The sequence below is a fragment of the Bidens hawaiensis genome, unplaced genomic scaffold (genome assembly GCF_021521415.1).
Source record: "Bidens hawaiensis isolate Kalapana, Puna unplaced genomic scaffold, B.hawaiensis_p1.1 tig00046629_1, whole genome shotgun sequence".
Lineage (NCBI taxonomy): Eukaryota > Viridiplantae > Streptophyta > Magnoliopsida > Asterales > Asteraceae > Bidens > Bidens hawaiensis.
In genome coordinates, this window is record NW_027505989.1 from 87816 (window position 1) to 112063 (window position 24248).

At 34.5% G+C, this 24248-nt stretch overlaps 3 protein-coding genes across 3 annotated transcripts; 2 read left to right on the forward strand and 1 right to left on the reverse strand.

Moving 5' to 3' along the window:
- Window positions 1–6575: 6575 nt before the first annotated feature.
- LOC143616288 (delta-1-pyrroline-5-carboxylate synthase-like) lies at window positions 6576–13308 on the forward strand. Its single transcript, XM_077089160.1, has 20 exons — window positions 6576–6677; window positions 7685–7756; window positions 7831–7934; window positions 8925–9027; window positions 9106–9267; window positions 9343–9620; window positions 9709–9859; window positions 10635–10799; window positions 10904–10981; window positions 11065–11154; window positions 11243–11329; window positions 11428–11514; window positions 11605–11701; window positions 11786–11889; window positions 11982–12057; window positions 12120–12270; window positions 12348–12416; window positions 12495–12561; window positions 12873–12943; window positions 13024–13308. Exons 1-20 carry the CDS (start codon window positions 6618–6620, stop codon window positions 13178–13180), a joined length of 2229 nt encoding a protein of 742 aa, XP_076945275.1. The 5' UTR covers window positions 6576–6617; the 3' UTR covers window positions 13181–13308.
- Window positions 13309–14188: 880 nt separating this feature from the next.
- Window positions 14189–15847, forward strand: LOC143616287 (putative methyltransferase PMT12). The gene is made up of 6 exons (XM_077089159.1): window positions 14189–14203; window positions 14756–14971; window positions 15076–15095; window positions 15288–15386; window positions 15478–15561; window positions 15697–15847. The coding sequence occupies exons 1-6, from the start codon at window positions 14189–14191 to the stop codon at window positions 15845–15847; spliced, it is 585 nt and encodes a 194-aa protein (XP_076945274.1).
- A 464-nt stretch (window positions 15848–16311) lies between these two features.
- Window positions 16312–19364, reverse strand: LOC143616285 (protein HESO1-like). The gene is made up of 9 exons (XM_077089158.1): window positions 19232–19364; window positions 18773–18940; window positions 18530–18694; window positions 18274–18452; window positions 18101–18196; window positions 17940–18009; window positions 17735–17865; window positions 17537–17647; window positions 16312–16875 (listed from the first exon to the last, which is right to left on the reverse strand). The coding sequence occupies exons 2-9, from the start codon at window positions 18909–18911 to the stop codon at window positions 16312–16314; spliced, it is 1455 nt and encodes a 484-aa protein (XP_076945273.1). The 5' UTR covers window positions 18912–18940; window positions 19232–19364.
- Between the last annotated feature and the right edge of the window lie 4884 nt (window positions 19365–24248).

The following is a 24248-nucleotide window of genomic DNA, read 5'->3' on the forward strand; positions in this document are numbered from 1 at the left end:
TGCGAGGCTAGAAATGCATGAACCACCATGACTATTCTAACAACTACGAATTCATCAGTTAATATTGATTTGGTCATTAAAAACATATTCGGTTTCCTAAACGAGTAGATTATAAAGTGAACATTATAAACTTAATTACTTATAAACACTTGATTTTCAATAATAATAAAGGTCTAAAAATGTTTCGGTTGGTTCAAACGTAAACAACTACGGGTTTGAAAAAATCCGAAATGTTACACAACCTAACGGCGGAACATGACAGGGGGCGACAATATTTGTATAATGGCTCAAAGACACTAAAATAATAATGAGTGTAAATATCTAAATTTATTCATTCATAAACAATTATAAACAAAGAATTTAAAAAGGAAATGAAAAATACAACAATTGTTCTAACTTTATTTATTATCCTAAAGTCCAAACTAAATTCCCCACTTCAATTCTTTTGATATAACAACCTGAATTATGCGAAAAAATAATTTGTCAACAACACATGTTGAGCGAGTAACCATTGTTTTGTATAAACATAATAATAATAATAATAATGAGAAATAAAACAATTCCTTGCGTTAGTGAATATTATCAATTAACATAAACAAATAGGCTTGTCTCTTCAAGATGCCACTAGATTTCGGGCATATTTACTCGGATAGATTTGCAACCAATAAAAAAATGTGTCTTTTCGATCATGACACTAGATTCGGTCAAGTGAACTTGGACGACATATGATCATACTATGAGGATGAGGATGAGATTCCAACCAACCATAAAAACAGTAAGCACATAAATCATATAGCAATCAACAATTAACTAAACAACATCACAACCACACAAATAATGGAATTGTATTTGAGTATAATAATGTAATATTAGTACTTTAGTGCGCATAATGCCCCCAAAACAAAAATAGACAAAAATGGGATGTAATTACTCACCTTTAAAATAAGGTAGACGGTAACGGCTGCGGCGAAGATAAGTTAGTTCCACGAGGAGTCTCGATGATAAGTCCTAATTATAAAAGTATGATTACACAATAAACCTAACGACATAAACGAAATAAGAAAAGATTGTAAGGGTTTATAACGGATTTAGGATCGAGAAGGCATTAAATATATTTTGTATTATTACCTAATTAATCTAAGTATTTTTTAAAGTTACTTTTTGATTTTTAACCATTAAAACGTCAAATTAAGATTATATAGATATATACATTAAATGAAAACAAATCATTTTGGAAGCTTTGCGGTGTTCGGTCCGATAAACGAGTTAAAGTTATTAATAGATTTAAGATAATTATTATTTAAAAAAAGAATCAAAGAGAGAGTAAAAATAACAGACTTGAACCCGGGTTTTGAGTGTGGCAGCAACATGCACTAGCCAACTGGACTGGTAACTTACCTGGTTATAAGTTGGTACTAAAAATATATAAATAGCAGTAGGTTAGGTTAGTTTTTCAAAAGGAAATAAAAAAGATAGTGACGGGACTCGAACCAACGGTTAAGAGAGGTCTTAAACCTTAATGAGAAGTGTGCTGGCCATTTGAGCCAGCGTATAACATGACTATGGTCTGAAGCATTTGCCCTCTGTCAATTAAAAGCTTGAATTCCAATAGATAATCAATTGCCCACTGTCAATTAAAATTGACATAGGGCTTTGATTACACGCATCAAATCAACAAAAAAAAACACTAAAAAAATTACCAAAAATAAGTTCAAAATGAAGGAAAATGACCAGCTAGTGATTCGGCTTGAACATAGAATCAAAAATCAAACTTGGACAGCTTCTGCGGTGACATTGACTGAGGGGTTAGCTTCGAAATGATGAGAGGATAGTGTGGGTCAGTTTAATTGAGTTATGATCGTGTATTTATAGGGTTTAGAGATCCTTGAAGCTGCGGTTCGTTAAACATCGAATTAGTTAACAATTAGCTGTTTAATAACGTGATTCAGGGCGTGATTGATACATGTTTTGATCAGTTAACAAATATACGAGCCCAAATCCATGATTTCCGACTTAATTGATGGATCAAGAATCAAAAGAAAAAGGGGGGGGGGGGGGGGGGCGATGGGTTGGGGAGGGAGAAGGGAAAAGAGAATTTAAAAATATTGTAATTTGGTCTCTATGGTTAGGGTTGGGTTCAAAAGTTGTTAGAACTAAGTGTAGAGAGTTAAAATGCACATGTTTGATAGTTCTAACATTTAATTTAACAAAAATTTAAATTCATGCAACGAAATGAACGTATAAATACCAAACAAAAATAATAATCATTAAGTGCAAGGATTTTTAAATAATATGATAATAATAACAAATAAAATTGGCCCATTTTCTGAGTTTTAAAATTGACGAATGTTACACATGTCCCTGCACACTAATGTGAAATAACAGTGTAATAAACACTTAGTAAAACACTTAGTATATGCACACACAGTTATACATACACACAACCATACATACATATATAAACAGACAATCATACATAAAAAGACTGTTATGCCTCTGTATAAATACGCATACACACATTGCAAGCAATTGATTCCTTAACTAATTAGTTTGTTGTTGTTCTATAAAGTCAAACAAAGTCAACAGATGCATACTAATTATGCATACATACATCTAATTATACATGCAAACATCTAATTATACATACATACACCTAATAAAATCAAACAAAACACTTGACTCCTTAATACAGTCACACATACATCTAGTTATGCATACAAAAAATAAATACATATAAGAATACATATGCACACAGTTTTACAAATTCATATACACAAAAACAAGCAAACATAGATACATACACAATCACACCCACATTAATCATACATATGAGCACATGTTGATCAAGCTGACAACATTGCAGTTAACTAGATTGTTACTTAAGTTATTACAAAATGCCCTAATTAGTTGTTGATATAATACAAAATACATGATTACCAGTCTAGGTCATTATTAGTTAAGTTAATAATATATAAAACACCAAAACCACCAATTACTTAAACCCTACTCGATTTGATCCTGGCCACTTGCTTGTAACTGGAAATTATAGATCTTGTATGGCCGGGTTTTCACCAAAACCACCAACTCAAGTTCCGGGTGGTCAAAGCTAACATCCAGCCAAATTGCGGCTATAAAACCAATAACATAATCGTCTCAAAGACAAAGCATCGACCTAAAACTGAACTTGACCGAACAAACGAAATAACGGGGGAAATATGAATTCTGATACCTATGAAAAACATGGTATTAAGGATTGCATAAAAAATCCAAGTCATTTTTATGATCGACGGGAAGGCGGGATACGACGGCAGGAAGGTGATTTTAAGGTTGTAAGTTGCGAGGGGGCGGGGGTATATTGAGCCGGAGTTTGGTTTGTGGGTGAAAATACGTGTTACCCCTGAAACTAACAGAAGTAGCAACCGTTAACTAACGGCTGGTCCCGATTGCTAAAAAAAAAAAAAAAAAAGAACCACCCTAGGGTCTGTATCTACAAAATGGCCACCACATGATTGAAAGGTGCGTTTTAGGTTTCACAACATAGACAATAATTACAATTAACACTTATGCTTAATTAAATTGCTTTTCTTTTCTGCATCTTGAGGCAGCAAATTATAATTTAGTTTCATTTAATACAAAACTTGAACTAAACGGTTTGTTGTGAATTCTTTTTGGATTTTTTTGAAATAATCTTAGCCACAACAATGCCAAGGAATAATACATAAATGATAAATGTGATGGAATATCTACTGTTACGTGTTGAAACATTATTTCGTAACCTACTTAGAGAAAATTGACTCCAAATTTTAATAATCTTGTTTTTAAATCCATGAGAAAAGTAGCATATTTCAAATTAACGTGGTATGTTGAAACCATTTGGGATTTCAAACAAATTCGAACCTCACCGGGTAAGCCTATACATTTAGGACTGCTATTTGGGGCAAGAGAGTTGTTTCTAAGGGTGAAGTGGCACATGAAGATCCGAAGAATCACCAACCAATAAAAAAATATCTCTTTTAATTTCTTTTTAACTATTTTGAACACATATATTTTTAGTTTGTTATGTATCGTATAAGCAAAGTTATAACATGTATAACATCACGCTATCATAAAACCCTTGGCCACGTTGACTATATTTTAATTATATGTAACGGTCAGGACCGGCTCAACATTCTCAGAGACCTAAAACTAACTAAAATGCCGTGGCATTTTTTTCTTTTCTTTATGTGTAATAGGCATATAGCACCGAGAGTATCCAAGAATCTTAAATATATAACCGAAGCCTTTAAAATCTCTATGGTTGCTTTCCACCTCCTCTCAAGCCAACAGAATGCTTTATTTGTAAATGATAGTTTCTCATGAATTTGGCCCGAATTTACGGGTATGGGTATCAACAGAATGCTTTAAACAGGTTATAACATTTCATTAAATTAAAATTAATCTTAACAAATATTTGATATGAAAATCCTATAAAATAGGGATATGTTAAAAATTAATATCCGATTTAAAAAAAAATATTATTTATAATTAAAAAATAATTTTATAGTAAAAACAATAAGCAGGTTATGACTCTCATCAAACCCAGATAACTTTTAAACAAGTTATAGCATCTCATTTATTTGAGAAACTCTTTCATCATCAAACCTTAAGTATATTTTTAATTTTCTTACAATAAAAAAAAATTAAAATCCAAAAAATATATAAATATTATAAACGAAAAATGTAAAACAACCCCCGTAGATAGGGGATAAAAGCTAGTTAGGTAATATAGATAATATGCAATGATAATGAATATGAGGCAATCCTTCTTAGCTTGTGGTCAATCAATGAGTTACTAAAAAAATATAATACGCTTTTATTTAATATTGATGCCCTATAAAACTGGAGGCCTAAAAGCCTTTGCCTTATTTAGCTTACCTACGAGATGATCTTGATAACTGTAAAAGAACTAAAGTATGTTAATTACAATGAAAAAGAAATAGTTTCTCCTACATACAACTAGAAAAATATGAAAGGAGAGCTACATATAAATTATGCCTTTCAATAAATATGTGTGTATATTGTGTTAACCATTACCTAATTCAAAAGATCGTGATATATCCTATGATCAAAACAAACCGATAAAACAAACTAAATTAAATTAGTTCCATAGGTTTATATTCAAAAGTTGACGCAACTAAAAATGTGTAACATCAACGGTATAGAAAAATATATTGCACGAGTTTATAGTGATATGGTGTGTCATTCTTGTGGATAAACTATATGTAAATTGCATTAGAGCTGATGGCTGGCTTAAATAAATTATACTTACCATAACTTGTAAAACATGTCATGCTAATTATATATATATAAAATTATATATAACACTAAAGATAAACCACATCTAAAGTAGCATTATTTTTTTGTTAATTTTTAATTTCTTTCTTATTATCTTTTTTATTTTTTAATTAACTTATGTGTTATCCAATTAACTAATAATAATAATAATAATAATAATAATAATAATAATAAATGAAACGAATAGATTCATACCCTTCTGTTTATATTACGGTTATATTTAAGAGTATTTTTGTTTACTACAACGAGAGCATCAAAATTCAAAAATTTAACAACGCCCATGTAGGGGCTATAAGCGAGTTGAACCAGTGTGGGTTTTAGCTCGAAATTAAACGAGACAGCTTTACTTGAGCTCGAGCTCAGAGTTAAATAAGCCTAAGAGCAAGCTAACGAGTTGAGCCGAGCCGAGCCGAACCTGGTTTGTTTACAAAAATAAGCCGGCTTGGCTTAGGTCGCTTGAAATCAAGTTGTTTATTTTGAATAGGGGTCGTGAGTTTTATGATGTCATCATCATCATCGTACTCAGTATATCCCACCAATAGCAAAGCTATAGTAGGGTCTGAGGAGGGTAAGATGTAGACAGCCTTACCTCTACCCCATAGGGATAGAGAGGCTGCTTTCGGTGAGACCCTCGGCTCGATAGTAGTTTTGCATCAAGCCTTGGACATAAGACACATAACACTCAACCATCGGGACACCGACCGATTGGTGCGTGTACCCTTGTCTTTCGGCTATCAACGACACCACATGATGCCTGATTAACCTTCCGCCACTTTTAACGTTATTTTCACGATATTGGTAAAATAACGTCAAAATTAGTGCAATTTCGCTTTTGCCCACCCGAGGGTTCACACATATATACATTATATGCGTGCACCGCAAGCAGGGCGTGTGAGTTTTATGATGTATTATTATTTATTTAGTTGATTGAAAAACGTAACACGTAGGGACAGATATTCATTCCATCGATCATGTCACTTTTGAAAACTTAAAAAGAAGTATTAAGTTATTTAACAAAGAAAAAAGAAACCGTGATTGGGTTAACGACAGCGACATAATAATAATAATAATATAAGAGAAAAGGAAGAAAGTGTAATAAAATAAAAAAGCAGTGGCCAAAACGGTGAGAAAGCGAAAAGGTGGAAAGACGACGAATTTGCATGTGTATATTATGTACGCGGAGACCCGCTGCAAGGATCAGATGGCCTACGATTCTTTGATGCAAAATCAACCATACAACACACACACTTTCTCACACACACACAGCTTAAGCTCCTCTAACAATGGAATCGATCGATCCAACTCGCGTCTTTCTGAAAGATGTCAGGCGTATCGTTATCAAGGTGATTGTTAATTAGTTTAATCGTGTTGTTACCAGCTCAAACTGTTGTACTTTGATCCCTAATTTATTTGGTTTTCGAATGTTGCGTGTATCCTTTGTGAATTTTGTGTTTTAGGTTTCTTTTGTTTTGTTTTGGTTGATCGTTTCAAATTGTGATTTGTGGTTTTGAGATTTTATTTTAGGTTCATTTGACCGGTTAATGTTTACGGTAAAACTTGTGGACCGGATTACTTTTTATTCTTTAATCATTACTCAACAAGATTTTTAACCGACCAAATTCTACTATGTGGCATAAAACCGTGAGTGACGTCACTGGGTTTTTTTTTTCAAAAAGAAATCGTTGGAGACGGGATTATTTAGGCGTCTGATGAGATTTTTTTGTCTTTTAACGAGATTTATTTTTGTCTTCCAACTAGATTTTTTTGGTTTCTGATGAGAGTGGCGTCCGAAGAGATATATTTTGGTCAACAACCATATTTATTTTGGCTTCTGGCGAGGTTTTTTGGACAAGTGCCAGATGCTAGCTGATTAAAAATTATCGTAGAGTAATGATTAATAGGTGATTGGTCTGACGACTTTTAAAGTGGAGATTATGGGAATTGGTTGGTCAAATGGACATTTTGTCGACATTGACCGGTCAAATGGCCATTTTAGTTGTTTTCCCTTAATCGAATTAGTGGAAGTACAATTTCGTGTTTTTAGTTCATTTAGCCATCTGAGCTCTGTTCATGTGTGTCCTGGATCATCAAAATAGTAATCTAGTAATATTGTAATAATCAGCTAAATATTTGAGAATTATATCTTGATTAGGAAATGATAATTGAGGCAATTACTTGAATCACATGTGCTAGTTGTCTTATTTGAGATGGATTCTAGGGATATGTTAAATTAGATCTCTAAAACGGATTGATTAAGATGAAGTGTTTAGAATTTGTTTCCTACTAAAGGCATCTGCCCTTTTCTTTTGTTTATGCTAAATATTTATAAAATACATCTTTTGATTTGAAGGTTGGAACGGCTGTTGTTACGCGAGATGATGGAAGGCTTGCACTTGGAAGATTAGGAGCACTTTGTGAGCAGGTGATTGTTATAACAAAAACATATTCTTGAAAAACTATTTGAGATCTTTAAATGTTTGTATGTTTTAAATGCAGATTCAAGCACTAAACTCTGAAGGATTTGAGGTTATCTTGGTGTCATCTGGTGCTGTTGGAGCTGGTCAACAACGGCTTAGATACAGGAAATTAATCAATAGCAGGTACTGTATACTAATCTTTATGTAACTATTGATGGATTTCTGTTAGTATAAATGGAAACTATATTTGTATTTCTGTTGCATGACATTATTGTTGATTTATTTCTGTTCTCTATAGTGTCTGGGGTCCGTTTTGTACACGTATCTTGGATCTATTAACCATTTAGTGACCGACAGTTCAATCAATCTTGACTCTTCTAAGATGATTATTCTTGAACATAATGTGATATTGTACTTTTTTCTTTATTTGATGATATTCTGGGTTGCTTTTATCTTTTTATTTTCAAGAATTTTCAAAACAGGACGTGACACCGCATTCATTGACAAGGTTAAGTGTAATGAATGTGGGGATACTGCCATGTTCCCCTTGTTAGTTGTCATACTTTTCTCCATCTAGAAAGGACAATGATTAAATCATAACCATGCAACCTTTTAATTTCTAAAGCAAGTCTGAGATTTTAATGTCACCGCGCATTTTGCCTATAATATTACAAGATTATGAAAATTTTCATATTATAAGACTACACGGGCCTTTTCTAAACTAATCAAATTGCATTTATGTGATCGGTTTGAGCACTGACTAGTTAATAGTCTGTGATGCAAGTCATGAATGGAAATCATGTAAATTACCCGTTTAATAAAGAACAATAATTATGAATATATAGATGGGTGTAAGATTATTTAGAAAGTAAGAATTTACTTTACTCAACTTCTATCTAGTCTTTAACATCTGCCCAATTCTGTGTCACGCGCTTCAGGAAAGATATTCATTGCCAATGCCTAATAAAAAGTAATAATGAGTCATTATAACAGATACAGGAATTAAAAAGTTTTTTTGATTTTTGCATCATTTCTACTAAATATTGATGCCTTTCATTTGGTTATCCATTGTTCGTGTTCAAGTTATGATTAACCTACTAAGTTCAATTCTAATAGTAGTATCTAATACAAGAGTTATTATATTAGTGACTAATAGTTATTTATTTCTTAAAGCTTTGCGGATCTTCAGAAACCACAAGCTGAGCTTGATGGTAAGGCATGTGCAGCCGTTGGACAAAACGGCCTTATGGCACTTTATGATACATTGTTTAGCCAGGTAAAATTCATAATCCATTTGCCTTTTGGTCATTTCACTTCTTTTAATGCTCAACATGCTTACTATTTCATTTCACAGCTGGATGTAACATCAGCGCAGCTTCTCGTGACTGATAACGACTTTAGGAGTCCAGAATTTAGGAAACAACTTACTGAAACTGTGGATTCATTGCTGTCATTAAAAGTTATTCCTGTTTTTAATGAAAATGATTCCATTAGTACTCGCAGAGCTCCTTATGAGGTATATTAATTCCTCTATTTTCTAATCACATATTCTTAAACACAGATTGCTTAAAGTTTTAAACTTTTTTTACAGGATTCTTCTGGAATATTCTGGGATAATGATAGCCTGGCAGCTCTACTGGCTCTGGAGTTAAAATCTGATCTACTTGTGCTGCTAAGTGATGTAGATGGTCTTTATAGCGGGCCTCCCAGTGATCCTCAGTCAAAGCTAATTTACACCTACATTAAGGAAAAACTGGAAAACACAATTACTTTTGGTGACAAATCTAGGTTAGGAAGAGGTGGTATGACTGCTAAAGTCAAAGCTGCTGTATATGCTTCTCAAGCTGGCATTCCGGTTGTCATCACCAGGTATTGACATGTTCCCGTTTTTCGCGCTTCAGAGTGATGCTTTGATTGCATTGGTTAAACATATGATGTCTTTTCATTGGTTTTAAAGTGGCTTTGCGGGTGACAATATTATAAAAGTTCTAAGAGGACAGCGCATTGGCACCCTGTTTCATAGAGATGCTCATATGTTTGTCCCTAGTGGAGAGCTAAATGCTCGTGAAATGACAGTTGCAGCAAGAGAAAGTTCTAGACTTCTTCAGGTATCATTAGATTATTTGAATCTAGTTAAGGTTGTCTAATCAGACTTTAAATGGTCTTAATGGTGAATGGCCAATGCAAACAGTATGATCTTAATGTTCAATAGTTTTGCATATAAAGTGACCATTAGTGAAATGATAAATTTTGTAATCAGATTTGACACTGTAATATTTTTAAACATTTTTTACAATAAGTGTTTCTTGCACTTATGCAGGCTTGTAAATGAACCAAATGAAAACGAACGGGGCATGTTCGTGTTCGTTCGTTTGATTTCAACAAAACAAATGATCGAACATGAACAGTTAAGAGGATATGGTTGTTTTGTTTGTTTTCATTTGTTATGAAAATGAGCACGCTCGTGTTTGTTTATGTTCGTATGTTAATAGTATGAAAGAACATAAATGAGAACATAACTGAACATAGATGAACAAACATAACTGAGCGAACACCAGTTAAAATTAAATGTGAACATCAACCTGTCGAGCCTAAAAAACTAATAACACTAAACTGAATTGTAGCGGGTCTATAAAATTTAACCGAATATATAAATGAATGTAACTAACAAACTCAAAACATGCAGATAAACGAATGTAAACTAACGAACATAAATGAGCATTCACTTACGAGACATGCGTTCATGTTTGTTCTTTTAACTAAATGAACAAAGAATTTTGTCTGCTTATGTTCGCTTCATTAAATAAACAAACATAAACAAGCTTCTTGCCGAACAATTCACTAAACTTTCACTTTGTTTACACATGCCTTATTTTAACGCAGGCAATGCCAGCAGAAGAGAGGAGTAAAATTCTGCTAGCAATAGCTGATGCTTTAGAAGCAAATGAGAAAATCATAATTCATGAAAATGAAGCTGACATTGCGGATGCACTGGACGATGGATATGGATCATCATTACTCTCTAGGCTGCATCTAAAGCCCGGAAAGGCAAGTCACATTTTATATTTTAATCTTTATTCTTAACGTAAAACACTAAATTTTGTTTCTTTATTAAATTTATTTGCTGATTCTGATTTTATTATATGTTACAGATCTCTAGTCTTGCTAAAGCAATCCGTGTGCTTGCAACTATGGAAGAGCCAATTGGGCAGGTTTTAAAGAGAACAGAGGTAAGGAATTATAAGCATGTTCTTTTTCTTATAATTTATTAAAGTAAAATCACTTTAAAATAACACGTTTTATATTATGACAGCTGTCAGATGGATTCATCTTAGAGAAAATGTCATCTCCCCTTGGTGTTCTTCTAGTTATCTTCGAGTCACGGCCCGAGGCACTTGTTCAGGTTAAGTGATATAAGTTTACTTAGTATTTGAATATTTGTTCTATTACATTTAAGATTTTGAAATTAAATTTTTCTGTGATTTAAACAGATAGCATCATTAGCCATTAAAACTGGTAATGGGCTCTTATTGAAAGGAGGAAAGGAAGCAAAACGTTCTAATGCTATCTTGCACAAGGTCAGTTTTCTTGAATATATTTATAGATACAATTGCATTTTTAACGATATCTCATTCCATTAATGATATGTTATTAACTTATTATAAATATTTCTTAGATTATTACTTCGTGCATCCCCGAAACAGTTGGTAAAGGGTTAATTGGCCTTGTGACTTCTAGAGAAGAGATTCCTGAATTGCTCAAGGTTAGTTGTTAACTTTCGTTAAGTTTTCTTCTCTATTTTTGAAAATGTTACATTTTAATAATTTAATATGTAATAATACTTATGCTGCAGCTTGATGATGTCATCGATCTTGTGATCCCAAGAGGCAGCAATGAACTTGTTTATCAGATTAAATCTTTGACAAAAATTCCTGTTCTTGGTCATGCTGGTAAGATGGTTTTAACTTTTAAGTGACTCTAAATGCTTCGAGGGATCAAGGGCAATATGGTAATTCTGCTTTCTTAACTTTCAGATGGAATATGTCATGTCTATGTTGACAAATCTGCTGATATGGAGAAGGCAAAGAACATAGTTTTGGATGCAAAAACCGATTATCCGGCAGCCTGTAACGCTATGGTATTTATCTTCCTTCTAAATCCTTTTTATTGAAACAATATTATACATAACATCGTACTACCACATTAATTATTTTCACATTCTTTTACCAGGAAACACTTCTTGTTCATCAAGACTTAATGGAGAACGGTGGCGTTAACGAGCTTCTCATTGAACTTCAAACCAAAGGCATGAGTATAAATGAACCACTTTTTGGCCATTGGATCGTATTTTAACAGATTTGTATTCAGGTGTGAGTATAAATGGTGGGCCCAGGGCGTGCTCGTTGCTTAATCTTCCAGCAGCACCATCATTTCATCATGAATATAGTTCATTAACTTGCACAATTGAAATTGTTGATGATGTGCATGCTGCCATTGATCATATACACAAGCATGGAAGGTAAGTTAGTTTATTTAGTTATAAATGTTTTCAATAATATTATTTTTACACTTTGCTTATATCTCTATTTTTTGCAGTGCACATACTGACTGCATTGTTACAGAAGACCCTGAAGTTGCTGACATCTTTTTAAATCAAGTTGACAGGTTTTTATATCATAATCTATAAATTCCCAATTTTCTGTTAAAATTTTAGTATCCTGATGTATAAAGTATACATTTCAGTGCTGCTGTATTTCATAATGCAAGTACAAGGTTCAGTGACGGGTTCCGATTTGGACTCGGCGCCGAGGTAAAATATTTTAACGTCTATTTATAAATTTATTAAATGCACTAGGCATCCTTAAAGAAAGCAGTTTATAACAAATTAGTCATTTACACTAACTGGCGTTAGAATTTTTAGTTAAATCCAGTTTAAATGATTGATACGCATTTACCTAATATAATATAATTAAGTATATTATATTAAGGGCGTATTGGTCATTTAAAATGGGTTTAACTGAAATGTAACGCCAGTTAGGGTTAAAGGACTAATTTGTTACAAACTGCTTTCTTTAAGAATGTCCAATGAAATTAATTATTGACCGTCTACTTGCTCGACAGGTTGGCATAAGTACAAGTAGGATTCATGCCCGTGGGCCCGTTGGAGTTGAAGGGCTGCTAACAACCCGATGGTATTTCGTGATATTTACGTAGTTAACGATTGATAAAACACCACATTTTATAGTCTAACTCGTTTTATTAATATTTTCAGGATTGCAAGAGGAAACGGACAGGTGGTGGATAATGATAAGGGGGTCGTGTACACTCACAAAGACCTGACTCAGCAAGGTAAAAAGACGTGCTCGAGTATGACCTCGAACGGGTCACTTGGTGGTGAGTCACGTGCCCGAATCAGTCTTATCAAGTGAAAGAAATGAAGCTAGTCATGTGTTTGATCCTCCAAAAGGTTGTACAATTAGACTTAACATCAGCTTTTTATGTGTTTGTGATGTATATGCGGACCGGGCTGTTGACTAGAACTATTAAGTATGAATCCAATAAATATTTTAATTTGTGTTGGGGGGTTGATAAAGTGAGAGTAGTAGAACTAGAATTGGGATTTCATGTAATCAAATAATATGATATATTCAGTTTTATGTTTATGTTTATTTGAGGAAGCCTTTGAGACCATCATGTTGCAAAGTTAATTTATCATTGTTATTGATTTGTGTGGCTTTTAGTTGTGAATATATTTGGTATGCAGTAACGTTTTACTCAAACAATCATCAAGCAGTCATAAACAACGGTTTGGTTACGGTTTATACTTAATATTGATAGATTACTTATGGTCAATCGTTGTATGTATTTGAATTTTAATAATTCAATTATGATATAAAATTATTGATTGTTTTATCTATAATGATAATAGTTTTACTTTTCAGTTAAAAGATAACAGTTTTTGGAAAGCATAGTTGCTTATGTTCATGTCACCCATATAAAATTGTACAACTTTAAGATAATGATTTTTAATATGCATTATTAACACATAATTGCAGTATGTGTTGAAAAATTGATGTATATATTTATATTAAACAATATATTTCATACAAAATAATCATTTTTTTAAAGAAGATCTTTGAAGTATTTGTTTGTGAAGCTTCTTTAACTCGTTAAATACTTTAAAAACCATATGACAGACGAATCAGATTAAAATATCTACTTTTATACCAATGTATCCTCTATTATTGTATTCTAGCATGCCTCATAACATATGACACGTGAATTAAAATGGCCTCTGCTTTTTTTTACTTGTTTATCCTCCGAAAATGTTTGTCTTCCTTATGTTGCATGATACATAAATTTGATCCGAGTATCTACTTGTGATACTTGTGTATCCTCTAAATATATATTTTAGTCTATCCCGTTATGTACGATGCATGAATCAGATTCAAGTATCTACTTTTCATACTCTTGTAGTTTCCCAAAATGTATTTTCGTCTCTCATGATATATGATACGTGAATCAAATTCTTGTATCTGTTTTCTTATACTCATGTATCTTCTAAAAATGTGGTTTAGTCTATGACCCATGATTCATTTCCAAGCATATACTCGTATACAAGTCTATTCTTCAAATATGTCTTTTTGTCATTACCGTAAATCATGACACGCTAATCAAATCAAAATAACTATTTTCTAAACTTGCATAGATTATAGTTCCTTAACTGTTATCGAACCCAATGTTAAAAGAATGAAAACCTCGAAGCTCATAATTTAACTAAGAACTAAGAACCTTTTGACTAGGGTCACAATAGAATATTCTTTTACATTTGGTTTAACTATTTTATTGGCACGTTCCGTTCAGTAAAGTGTTTATGAACCGTCCGTTTGTCCAACAAAAGCTTAACGAGCGAACACTAATAAAGGATTGAAAGGTATGAGGGACTATATCACACATTTCAAATTTCAAAACAATTGGTCTACAATTTTGGTGTGCTTTTGTAGGTGGTTCCAGAGATTGCTTTTGGGTATCATACGCGTGCTGTTTTAGACGTTGGATGTGTTGTTGCGAGTTTTGGTGCAAATTTAACTTCAAGAAATGTGGTTACTTTATCTGTAGCTCCAAAAGACATGCACGAGGATCAGATTCAGTTTGCACTTGAGCGCTGTGTGCCTGCAATGGTGGCTGCTTTTGCAACAAGACGGCTGCTTTATCCAGGCGTTTGATTTGTTTCATTGGACTCGCTATGGTAAGCAGCACAATCTTGTTCAAGATTTTGTTATGTGGATGTTGTTAAACAATGCAATAGTGTGCTACATTGTAGATGGGATTTTGCTGCTTGAGGTTAATAGATTGCTTCGGGCGGGTGGATATTTTATTTGGGCAGCACAACCGGTTTACAAGCATGAACCACTCCTAGTACAACAATGTGATAACCTGGATAACCCATAGAATGTTTGGTAAGTAATTATTCAAATTTCTTAATGAACCTTCTATTTAATAAAAACTTATGATATCTATTTGTTGTCATTTTAGGTATGTGGATTTAAAGCCATGTATTACTCCATTGCCTGAGGATAAATCAAGAGCAAACATTACCACGTGGCTCGCAAGAACAATAGATTTGATGCATTTGTATCCAGAAAAGATCTGTTTAAAGCCGAACCTATGATGCTTAATCGTTATCGTTCTTGTTATTTGCTATTAACCATTTCAATCCATGTAGGTGTGAACCGTTTGATACGCACCCAAGAACTTATGATCTCTTGCACGCAGCCGCAGCAGGTCTGCTCTCAGTTGAACAAACAAGGTATATTTTTTTGAAACAAAGATTAGACTATGTTATTTATTTATTTATTTTTTTAAATTTTTTATAATTATCTTGTCTGTTTGAAATGCATCGGATGTAGTATTTCAAGTATCATGCTTGAGTTGAACAGAATAGGAAGGCGGCGCACGTTTGTGATTCAGTTACGGTGATGGATGAACTTCAAGAAACCGGGAAGGCGATGGGCTGGCGTGTAACCCTAAGGTACACAGCCAAAGGGCCTCATGCACATTACAGAGTCCTGACATGCGATAAACGCCTCAAGTAATAAACTTGTGATGCATAAAGTTAATAGCAAAGACATGTAATGTTTATTTTATTCTTTTATCACCTTAAGTTTTTATAGTCAATACAGGTACAATGTACAAATCTCTTAGTAGTTACTAATGGTTGAATGTTTATTATTCATGAAGCATTTTTATCAATTTAAAAAAGAAATAATGTGAACAATTATTTTGAAAAAAAAGTTTTAAGCCATCAAACCGAGGCTTACCGGTCTAGCCAATAAATCCCATCAAAACCAGTCGAACTGGACCATGAACAATAATAGGTTGTATACGAAAGTCAATTAAGGTCAAGTCAAAGAAACCAATACAAATCAATTCCCCAAAGAGTTGACCCGAGTTCAGTTCCCGCCAATAGTAATAATTCTCGTTGACATGCTGCTTAAAAATATAAAGTCATAACAACCAAACAGTCCCACTTCCAAGACAGCTCTTTGTTTCCAAACACCTACTCATTTCTCAGATTTACCTTCCAGCTTTGAATGCTCGGATTTTGAGAAGACTGCCCATTGCTCGAGATCCCCTTATGCGCCTCATTGTTAGAAACCACCTCATCTTGAGTTTGACTTTGACCTTGACTTTGACTTGTACTTTGACCTCCTTGCAGAGGTCTCTGATTGACCCTCTTCTTTGGACTGTTCCGATACGCGTGTCGTTGTTGTGCTTGTGTGGGTCCATGTGCACCTCTATGAGCGTGGGGCCCGCCACTCCTATTGTGGTACTGGTTACCGTTGTAGGTCTGCAAATGGGGCCCAGGTGAGCCCCCAAGAACCCCAGCCCGGTTTGTGCGGGCCTGAGGATGACTTCTTAATTGATTCATACCCGGGACTGCGTGTTGAGATCTACTAATGATGCTCAATACTTCTGGCCTCGCTAGAACCGCAAGCGGGTGGATTTGGTTGCCAGATATCAACTTCTGATAGCTACTTTGAAATGCTTGTGCAATCTTATTAAGGTTTCGTTGCCCAACCGCCCTTGCACAATTCGTTGGCTGCTCAAATGGGTCCTCGATCTATTACCAGCAAAATCAGGTTTTCTTTTTCAGTTTACAAAATTAAGAAATTAATACATGCATATACCTAAAAGGAACACGTATCAAATGGGTTCAAAGTCGTCCAAATTATATTTTTAATGCATACAACTTCCTGAGTTGCGTTAATAAAAACTTTACACCATTATTGTAATAATATTCTCTTCTCAACTACATTGAGTTGTTAATAATTATAAACATTTTTTAAAAGACAAAAGTGCTTGCATATATGCACATAAATTTTAGAGTAAATTACACTTTTCAATTTCCGTCCTTCAGGTTTAAAGACAAAAGTGCTTGCATATATGCATACATAGAAGATAATTAGAAAGGACATCCTTTATTTGAAAAGTTGTAAGATTTTCAGTTTCTTTCTACTAACAGAGATTGGTCACTAATATGGATTTAACTGAATCATTTAGCGTCTGTTAGTGGAAAAAAACTGAAAATGTTACAATTTTTCAAATAAAGGACGTTCTTTATAACTACCTTAGTTTATTTTTTTTTTGGGGGGAGGGGTGGGGGGCGTAAACCTAAAAAGACAAGTACAATTTACTCTAAACAGTACTGGAAATGGTATATGTATGTAAACATACAGAGTTACAGACACAAACATATACGAAACGAGAGAAAGAAGACGTACGAATAACGCATAAGTTTTGGGTTGCCATATCATGTTAGTATCAATGTCTTCCCATTGCCCGTTGTGCGGACTGATCCCTTGTGTCAAAGCCCTCATATCGATGTCACAAAACTGAAATAAAAATAAAAAAACAATTAAATTACAATTAAAAAATATTAACAGAAACTGACCTCCTTTGCAGGCTTACGAAAAACTTACTTTTGCAAGAAATGAAATAAACAGCTCAGCCAACGAGCTTCTATTAATCGCTCTCGACCTATCTGACTTAATCCTGTTTATATTCACGCCACATGTTTCTTCAATATTTTTCTCAGCAGTCGCTCGTACGCCTGTTTAACAAATGATTATTGTATACTTTTTAAATAAACACTTATTATTTTCTAAACATATATAAGCATAATACCATATAGATCAGCAGACATGTTCCCGGGGTATATTTCACTAAGCGGTGGTAGAATAGCCGGTTCACAAGTCTGGAAAAAAAATATGGCAAAAGATGTTCAAATTAAAAGAAAAAAGAGCATAATTTGAAGATAAAATATACGAAAATCAATTTATAATAACCTGAAAATGGAATATAATGAGTAAACTAAGCGAGTAAGAATTGAAAGTTCCGGTTTTTGGATCATTGATACCGTGTGCCTTTGCCCATTCTTTAACCTGCACACAATCATAAAAAATCAGCACATTGAATATTGTCTGCATAGTAAAATAAAAATAAAAATAAAAGCACATACAATTAGGACCATGTCACGAAAACGGTCATCAATCGCATTTATCCAAAACAACAACTTTGACTTCATTTGACCGCTCAAATTGTTGATAGAAATGTCACAGGAAATATTGCCATTGTTGCTGTCACATTTCAATATAGGCACTCTCGCATGTGAGATATATTTTATCCCATGAAATCCACCTGTCAACCAATGTTTTTCATCAACAACATTAACTAAAAAACTTATACACAAAATTCAGAAAAAACATGAAGCTTACCGAAACTTTTCAAGGCTTTTAAAACATCTAACAGCAGCGCCTGCTTATGTTTTTTCCCAGCGCTAGAAATATACGAGCCGTTCGGCAACTCAATCGAGATATCCAAATCCCCCCATCTGGTAAAGAGGTTAGACACAAACGAACCGAATGGTTCCACTGTGGCACCTATTTGCATAAAAACATAATATTCAGACAATCTAGTAACACAGGATGACGTGAGTTTGAACAACATAATATTCTTACCTCTAAGAATATCCACAGTTTGAACAACGGCTTTAAGATCATCAATAATCTGAAACCGTCTCGCCCAGTCAGCCTCTGTGGGATTGAGAACTTGAAGAATATCCGTGAGAGTAGCCGGCAACAAATAATGCGTATTCATCTTCAAGCCGCCAGCAACACAAAAACTGACTGAAAACATATACAACCGAGTTTAACATCATTTCACACGAAACAAACAACTAAAAATTCAACTTTCAATCTAGCCGGCAATAACTCTAACAAAAATAAACAAGATTAGAGCTAAAAGTGCGGGTGAGCATAAACCAGGCAAGACCCGCAAAACCCGGCACAGTTATTTACAATAGGGTCGGGTTTCTTGGAACTGTTCCATCGAAAACAACTAATTCGAAAATGAACAAGAAACCCAATTCAATTTGATTGATAAAAAGAGAAAGAATTGGATTCAAGGAAAAGGGTTACCAGGAATCTGAATCTTGGAATCATCGGAGTTGAAATTGAAGCATGATGTTGGCAAAGCTTTAAATGGGAATATACATTGGGAATTGAAGAAAGGGTTTTGGTGAAGAAAAGAATAATAAATGGAGGCGGGAAAGCTATGTCATTGGTTGCAGGCCGTGCTGTTGATGGTTGTTGCTGCTGTTGATAATAATAATAATATGAGAGAAGAAACAGAGTCCATTTTAGGGTTTGTCATTTTCCAGGAAACTACACAGGAAATGCTTCTGCAATGACCTCTTATTGTTTCAGATAATAATACTATTTTGAATTTTTTTTTTTGTTTTTGGATTTTTATTGGTGTTAATAATAAGAGAAAATTACTGTTTGCGTCCCTGTGGTTTTAAGACGGAGGCACAATGAGTCTCTGAAAATTTTTTTGAACTGATTGAGTCCCTGTGGTTTTAAAAATGAACCATTTGATTCCCTGCCATTACTTAACTTTCATGGTAAACTTTTCATTTTACTGAAACCACAGAGACTCAAATTGTTCGTTTCTAAAACCACAGGGACTCAAATTGTTCGTTTTTGAAATCACGGGGACTCAACCAGTTCAAAAAATTTTTCAGGGACTCATTGTGTCTTCGCCCTAAAACCACAGGGACGCAAATAGTAATTTTCTCTAACAATAATAATAATAAAATTAGGTGAGACTAATTTTAATTAAGGACTAGATGCTGTCTTTTATAAAGGCGTACTCGATTTTACCTCACGCTCTTAGTTTTCTCTCTCTGTTAAATACCATATTCAAGTGTATTATGATTTTATCGGTTATTTAAAATTTATCAAAGAACGTCTATTAAGTAATCTTCGATGCCTCATTCTTTTTGAAGATGATGTGAACGCTCTTGACGATTTTATGCTTATGTATGAGATCTTTTAAATAAAAGGTGAAGTTATCTTGCAAAATGTAAAAAACTAAAAAAAGTGAATTTGAATTACTAAAAGCTCACTATTTCAGTTGTTACGGTTATTAGGGTGGTACCACAATTGTAAATAAAAATACTTACATTCAATTGGCTTCCGGTAGTAGAGTACAAGGTCTGGGAGTGGCCACGAACGACTTATGCCCGCACGCACCAATGCAGCTTCGTTGGTAGGACGCATCGGTGTCGGTGTGTGGGTTATAAAGTTATACCAGCCTTGACCCTCGTAAGACGCAAAGTTCAGATCTGACAGTTTTACATCGGGAGAATGGCGGGTCATGGAAATGGGGATGACATCCTCAAGTATCCAGAAAAACTTTGTCCGCCATTTGGGATCGCTGCGAGGGGGCTCCATTCCAATAACTCCTTTATCAGTAGGAACGCAGTTGATCCATCTGCCACATATGTTCAACTTGTAAAAGAAAGAAAAATTTTCTATTGTGGGAACAATGTTGTGCGCCTTACAACATAATTCAAAATGACGGATTCTCATCAATCCCAGCGGGTGCAATTGGGAAAGATGGATCGCGTTACTCGTGAGCAGATTCCCGATAAACTTGGTAATGGGAAGAAGAAGATTCTCAAGAGAGAAATAATCGGCATATATAGTCATCTTACCTTGGGGCGGTTTGTCAGCCGTTGACCCAAGAGCAAAGACCGTAGCCATTTATAATATCTTGGAAGTATCTCTCCTTCCAATACGATCAATTGAGGGATAAGCTCGTTTATCTGTCACACGCGTCCCAAGGGGGCTAGTCGTGACCAACCTGTTGGGTTTTAACAAGATTATCAAAGTGATAAAACCTTACTTTTATCAAAAACGCAGAGGATAAAAGTTTTAAATCTTGTTAGTTTGATATGTGTAAAACCGATTTTACACATGCAAAACCCAATCCCGGATCCATATACAAAATGCATACTATCAAACACATGCATGTCACTATAAGTCCATGCATGTTATGACTACCTTTCAAATCCAAGGAATGAGTAAAAGAGATGATGAAAAGATTGGCTAGAACTTCAATGGGAGTTCCTCAAGCTTGTATACCCCAAGCCTTGCAACAAACACCTTCTTAGCTAGGATTTGAACACTTGATAATCTTTTTCCCTTTCCTTTCCTTTTGGCCAAATACAAGAAGAAAATAAAAGCTAGAGAGAAAAGTTTGTATCTTGTTCTTGTGTTGTGAAAAAAATGAAAGAGTTATTTGGTCTTTCAAAATGGCAACTTACAAGTCCACCATTCACACCCTTTGCATGCACCCACTAAGGAAATATATATTAATAAAATAATAAGGGAGAAAGAAAGAGGGGGGGGGGGGGGCGGCCACCCTCTTCCTTTATCATTATTATTATTATTATTTTTTCTTTTATATCATAAAACTCAATTGTGTTATTTCCCAAAATAAACATAACACAATATAGGTAACATGCTTGGTAACCATTTTCACATATTGTTATTTAACCATCTTAAATAGCGCTATGGAATGCTCTCTCTCAAAGTATAAATCATCCATATGATTTATTTATTTCACAAGTATATTGTATTTAGAAACCCCTTTCCAAATAACTCAAGTGTTAATATTTATTTGTTATGATCATATCATATATAAACAAATATTATTGGTGTTTGTCTAGCTTGTTATTGGGTATGACCCGACTTGGATCATAACGTACTAGCCACATCAATAATAATATGTGTCTTGGGCATACCGAGTCCAACAATCTCCCACTTGCACAAGATACATAGAAGATTGATGCAAGTAGCAAATACCGCCTAACTACGGTTTACGACCCCTAATACGCATGACGAAGTGCCATTCAATAACATCATCCCCTTCAAGTCCCTTACTTGAAATGATTTAGGTGAATCTATCATTTATCCTTTTGCCACAGATGTCATATCAAATCCAGAGACACAGAGTGTTCATTCTCTGTTGATTTAACTTTGCAGGCCTTAGACATTTTACTCTCAACGAATAAGAGGGACAAATCCCCTTTTGACTACATATGTCTTTCACAATCACTTAGTACTGTACCTGATCTTAGACTTATGTACTGTCATGTTTCAGAGCAGCGAAGAACTAAGTCAAAGCATAATACTTGGTGAATATCAAGACCCAATATGTATCTCAGGTCGGAGGATACTATGATATTTGCCTTTTACTCAAATTTACTTATGATCAATCACAAAGATTCCATGTAGTAACATTTGAAAGCGGGTCAGTCCAATATTTATATCCCATAAATATCTATGAACCTTGGCAGCAACCCTTGCTTTATATTCATACCTTATGAATATCCACCAATCCAAGTTCATAATAGTCTTACCATCATATTAGTTCCCACAAATATGAGCGACTACGGACATTTAGAATAAGTAATTTATTCACGGATTTAAACATGCTAAAATGGAACATAACTCAAAATGTCATAATCATAAACCATAATTATATGAATGAGTCAAAATAACAATTGTTCCGATATCCAAATACAAAATTTCGATCATATCCAATCACTAGAATACCGAAGTCTTAAGGCACAAATATGACCCTCATGCTTTGGCCTTTCAAGAAGCTTCGTGAGTGGATCCGCCATGTTTTGATCGGTGTGAACTTTGCAAATACATATCTTTCCCTTTTCAACTTCATCCCTTATGTAGTTGAACCTCCGTTCAATGTGCCTCGTCTTTTGATGTGCACGAGGTTCCTTGATTTGTGCAATTGCACCCTCGTTGTCACAAAAGATCTCTAGAGGGTCCTGAATGGTACGGACTACCCTAGGTCGGCAATGAATTTCCTTATCCACGCAGCTTCTTGAGCTGCCAATGAGGCGGCGATGTATTCCGATTCCGTGGTGGATAAGACTACCACGTCTTGTTTTGAGCTCTTCCAAGAGATTTCCCCACCATTCATAACGAAAACATATCCCGATTGTGATCTAGAATCATCTTGATCGGTTTGGAAACTCGCATCCGCGTAACCCTTTACGACGAGTTCCTCCTCACCCGAACCGTATATTAGAAACATATCCTTAGTCCTTCTAAGTTATTTCAATATACTCTTGACCGCCATCCAATGGCTACTTCCCAGATTATGTTGGAATCTACTTGTCATGCTTAAAGCGCATGACACATCCGGTCTAGTGCATACCATTGCATACATGATGGATCCAATAGCCGATGCGTATGGGATCCCATTCATTTTATCTTGCTCTTCATTTGAGCTTGGACATTGAGACGCACTTAATATCGTTCCTCTTTGAATAGGTACTAAACCTCTCTTAGAGTTCTCCATCTTGAACCTTTTCAGGATTTTGTCAATGCATGCACTTTGGTTTAAACCTATCAACCGCCTTGATCTATCCCTATAGATCTTTATTCCCAAAATATAGGCGGCTTCACCAAGATCTTTGATGGAAAAACAACTTCCAAGCCATGATTTTACACCTTCCATGGTTGGAATGTCATTCCCAAATAGTAGTATGTCATCAACATACAATACTAAGAAGGTAATGATGCTCCCACTAGCTTTCTTATATACACAAGCTTTATCACCATTTTTGATGAATTCAAATTTCTTAATTTCTTCATCAAAACGATGATTCCAACTTCTAGATGCTTGTTTCAATCCATAGATTGATTTCTTTAACTTGCATACTTTGTTAGGATGTTGTGGATCGACAAAACCTTCGGGTTGAACCATATAGACATCTTCCTCAAGATGCCCATTTAGAAAAGCGGTTTTGACATCCATTTGCCATATCTCATAATCATAATGTGCGGCTATGGCAAACAATATCCTAATAGACTTTAGCATTGCTACGGGAGAAAAAGTTTCATCATAGTCAACCCCTTGAGTTTGAGTGAAATCTTTTGCTACAAGTCTTGCTTTATAAGTATCCAAGTTTCCATGCATATCGGTTTTCTTCTTGAAAATCCACTTATTTCCAACCGGTTTGGAATTAAGAGGAGGTACAACGAAATCCCATACTTGGTTGTCATGCATGGATTGCATCTCTACGTTCATGGCTTCAAGCCATTTGTCACAATCGGATTG

Bases quoted from the DNA above. Each gene is read 5' to 3' on its own strand.
- LOC143616285 (XM_077089158.1), bottom strand. From the start codon at position 18,911: ATGAATACGCATTATTTGTTGCCGGCTACTCTCACGGATATTCTTCAA. The intron at 18,695-18,772 runs GTAAGAATATTA...TTATGCAAATAG, and splicing joins AACTGTGGATATTCTTAGAG to GTGCCACAGTGGAACCATTC. The intron at 16,876-17,536 runs GTACGTCTTCTT...TGCTGGTAATAG, and splicing joins CCAAAACTTATGCGTTATTC to ATCGAGGACCCATTTGAGCA.
- LOC143616288 (XM_077089160.1), top strand. From the start codon at position 6,618: ATGGAATCGATCGATCCAACTCGCGTCTTTCTGAAAGATGTCAGGCGT. The intron at 12,058-12,119 runs GCATGAGTATAA...ATTTGTATTCAG, and splicing joins CATTGAACTTCAAACCAAAG to GTGTGAGTATAAATGGTGGG. The intron at 12,944-13,023 runs GTATTTCGTGAT...TAATATTTTCAG, and splicing joins GGGCTGCTAACAACCCGATG to GATTGCAAGAGGAAACGGAC.
- LOC143616287 (XM_077089159.1), top strand. The intron at 14,972-15,075 runs GTTTGATTTGTT...GCTACATTGTAG, and splicing joins GACGGCTGCTTTATCCAGGC to ATGGGATTTTGCTGCTTGAG. The intron at 15,387-15,477 runs GTATCCAGAAAA...CAATCCATGTAG, and splicing joins ACAATAGATTTGATGCATTT to GTGTGAACCGTTTGATACGC.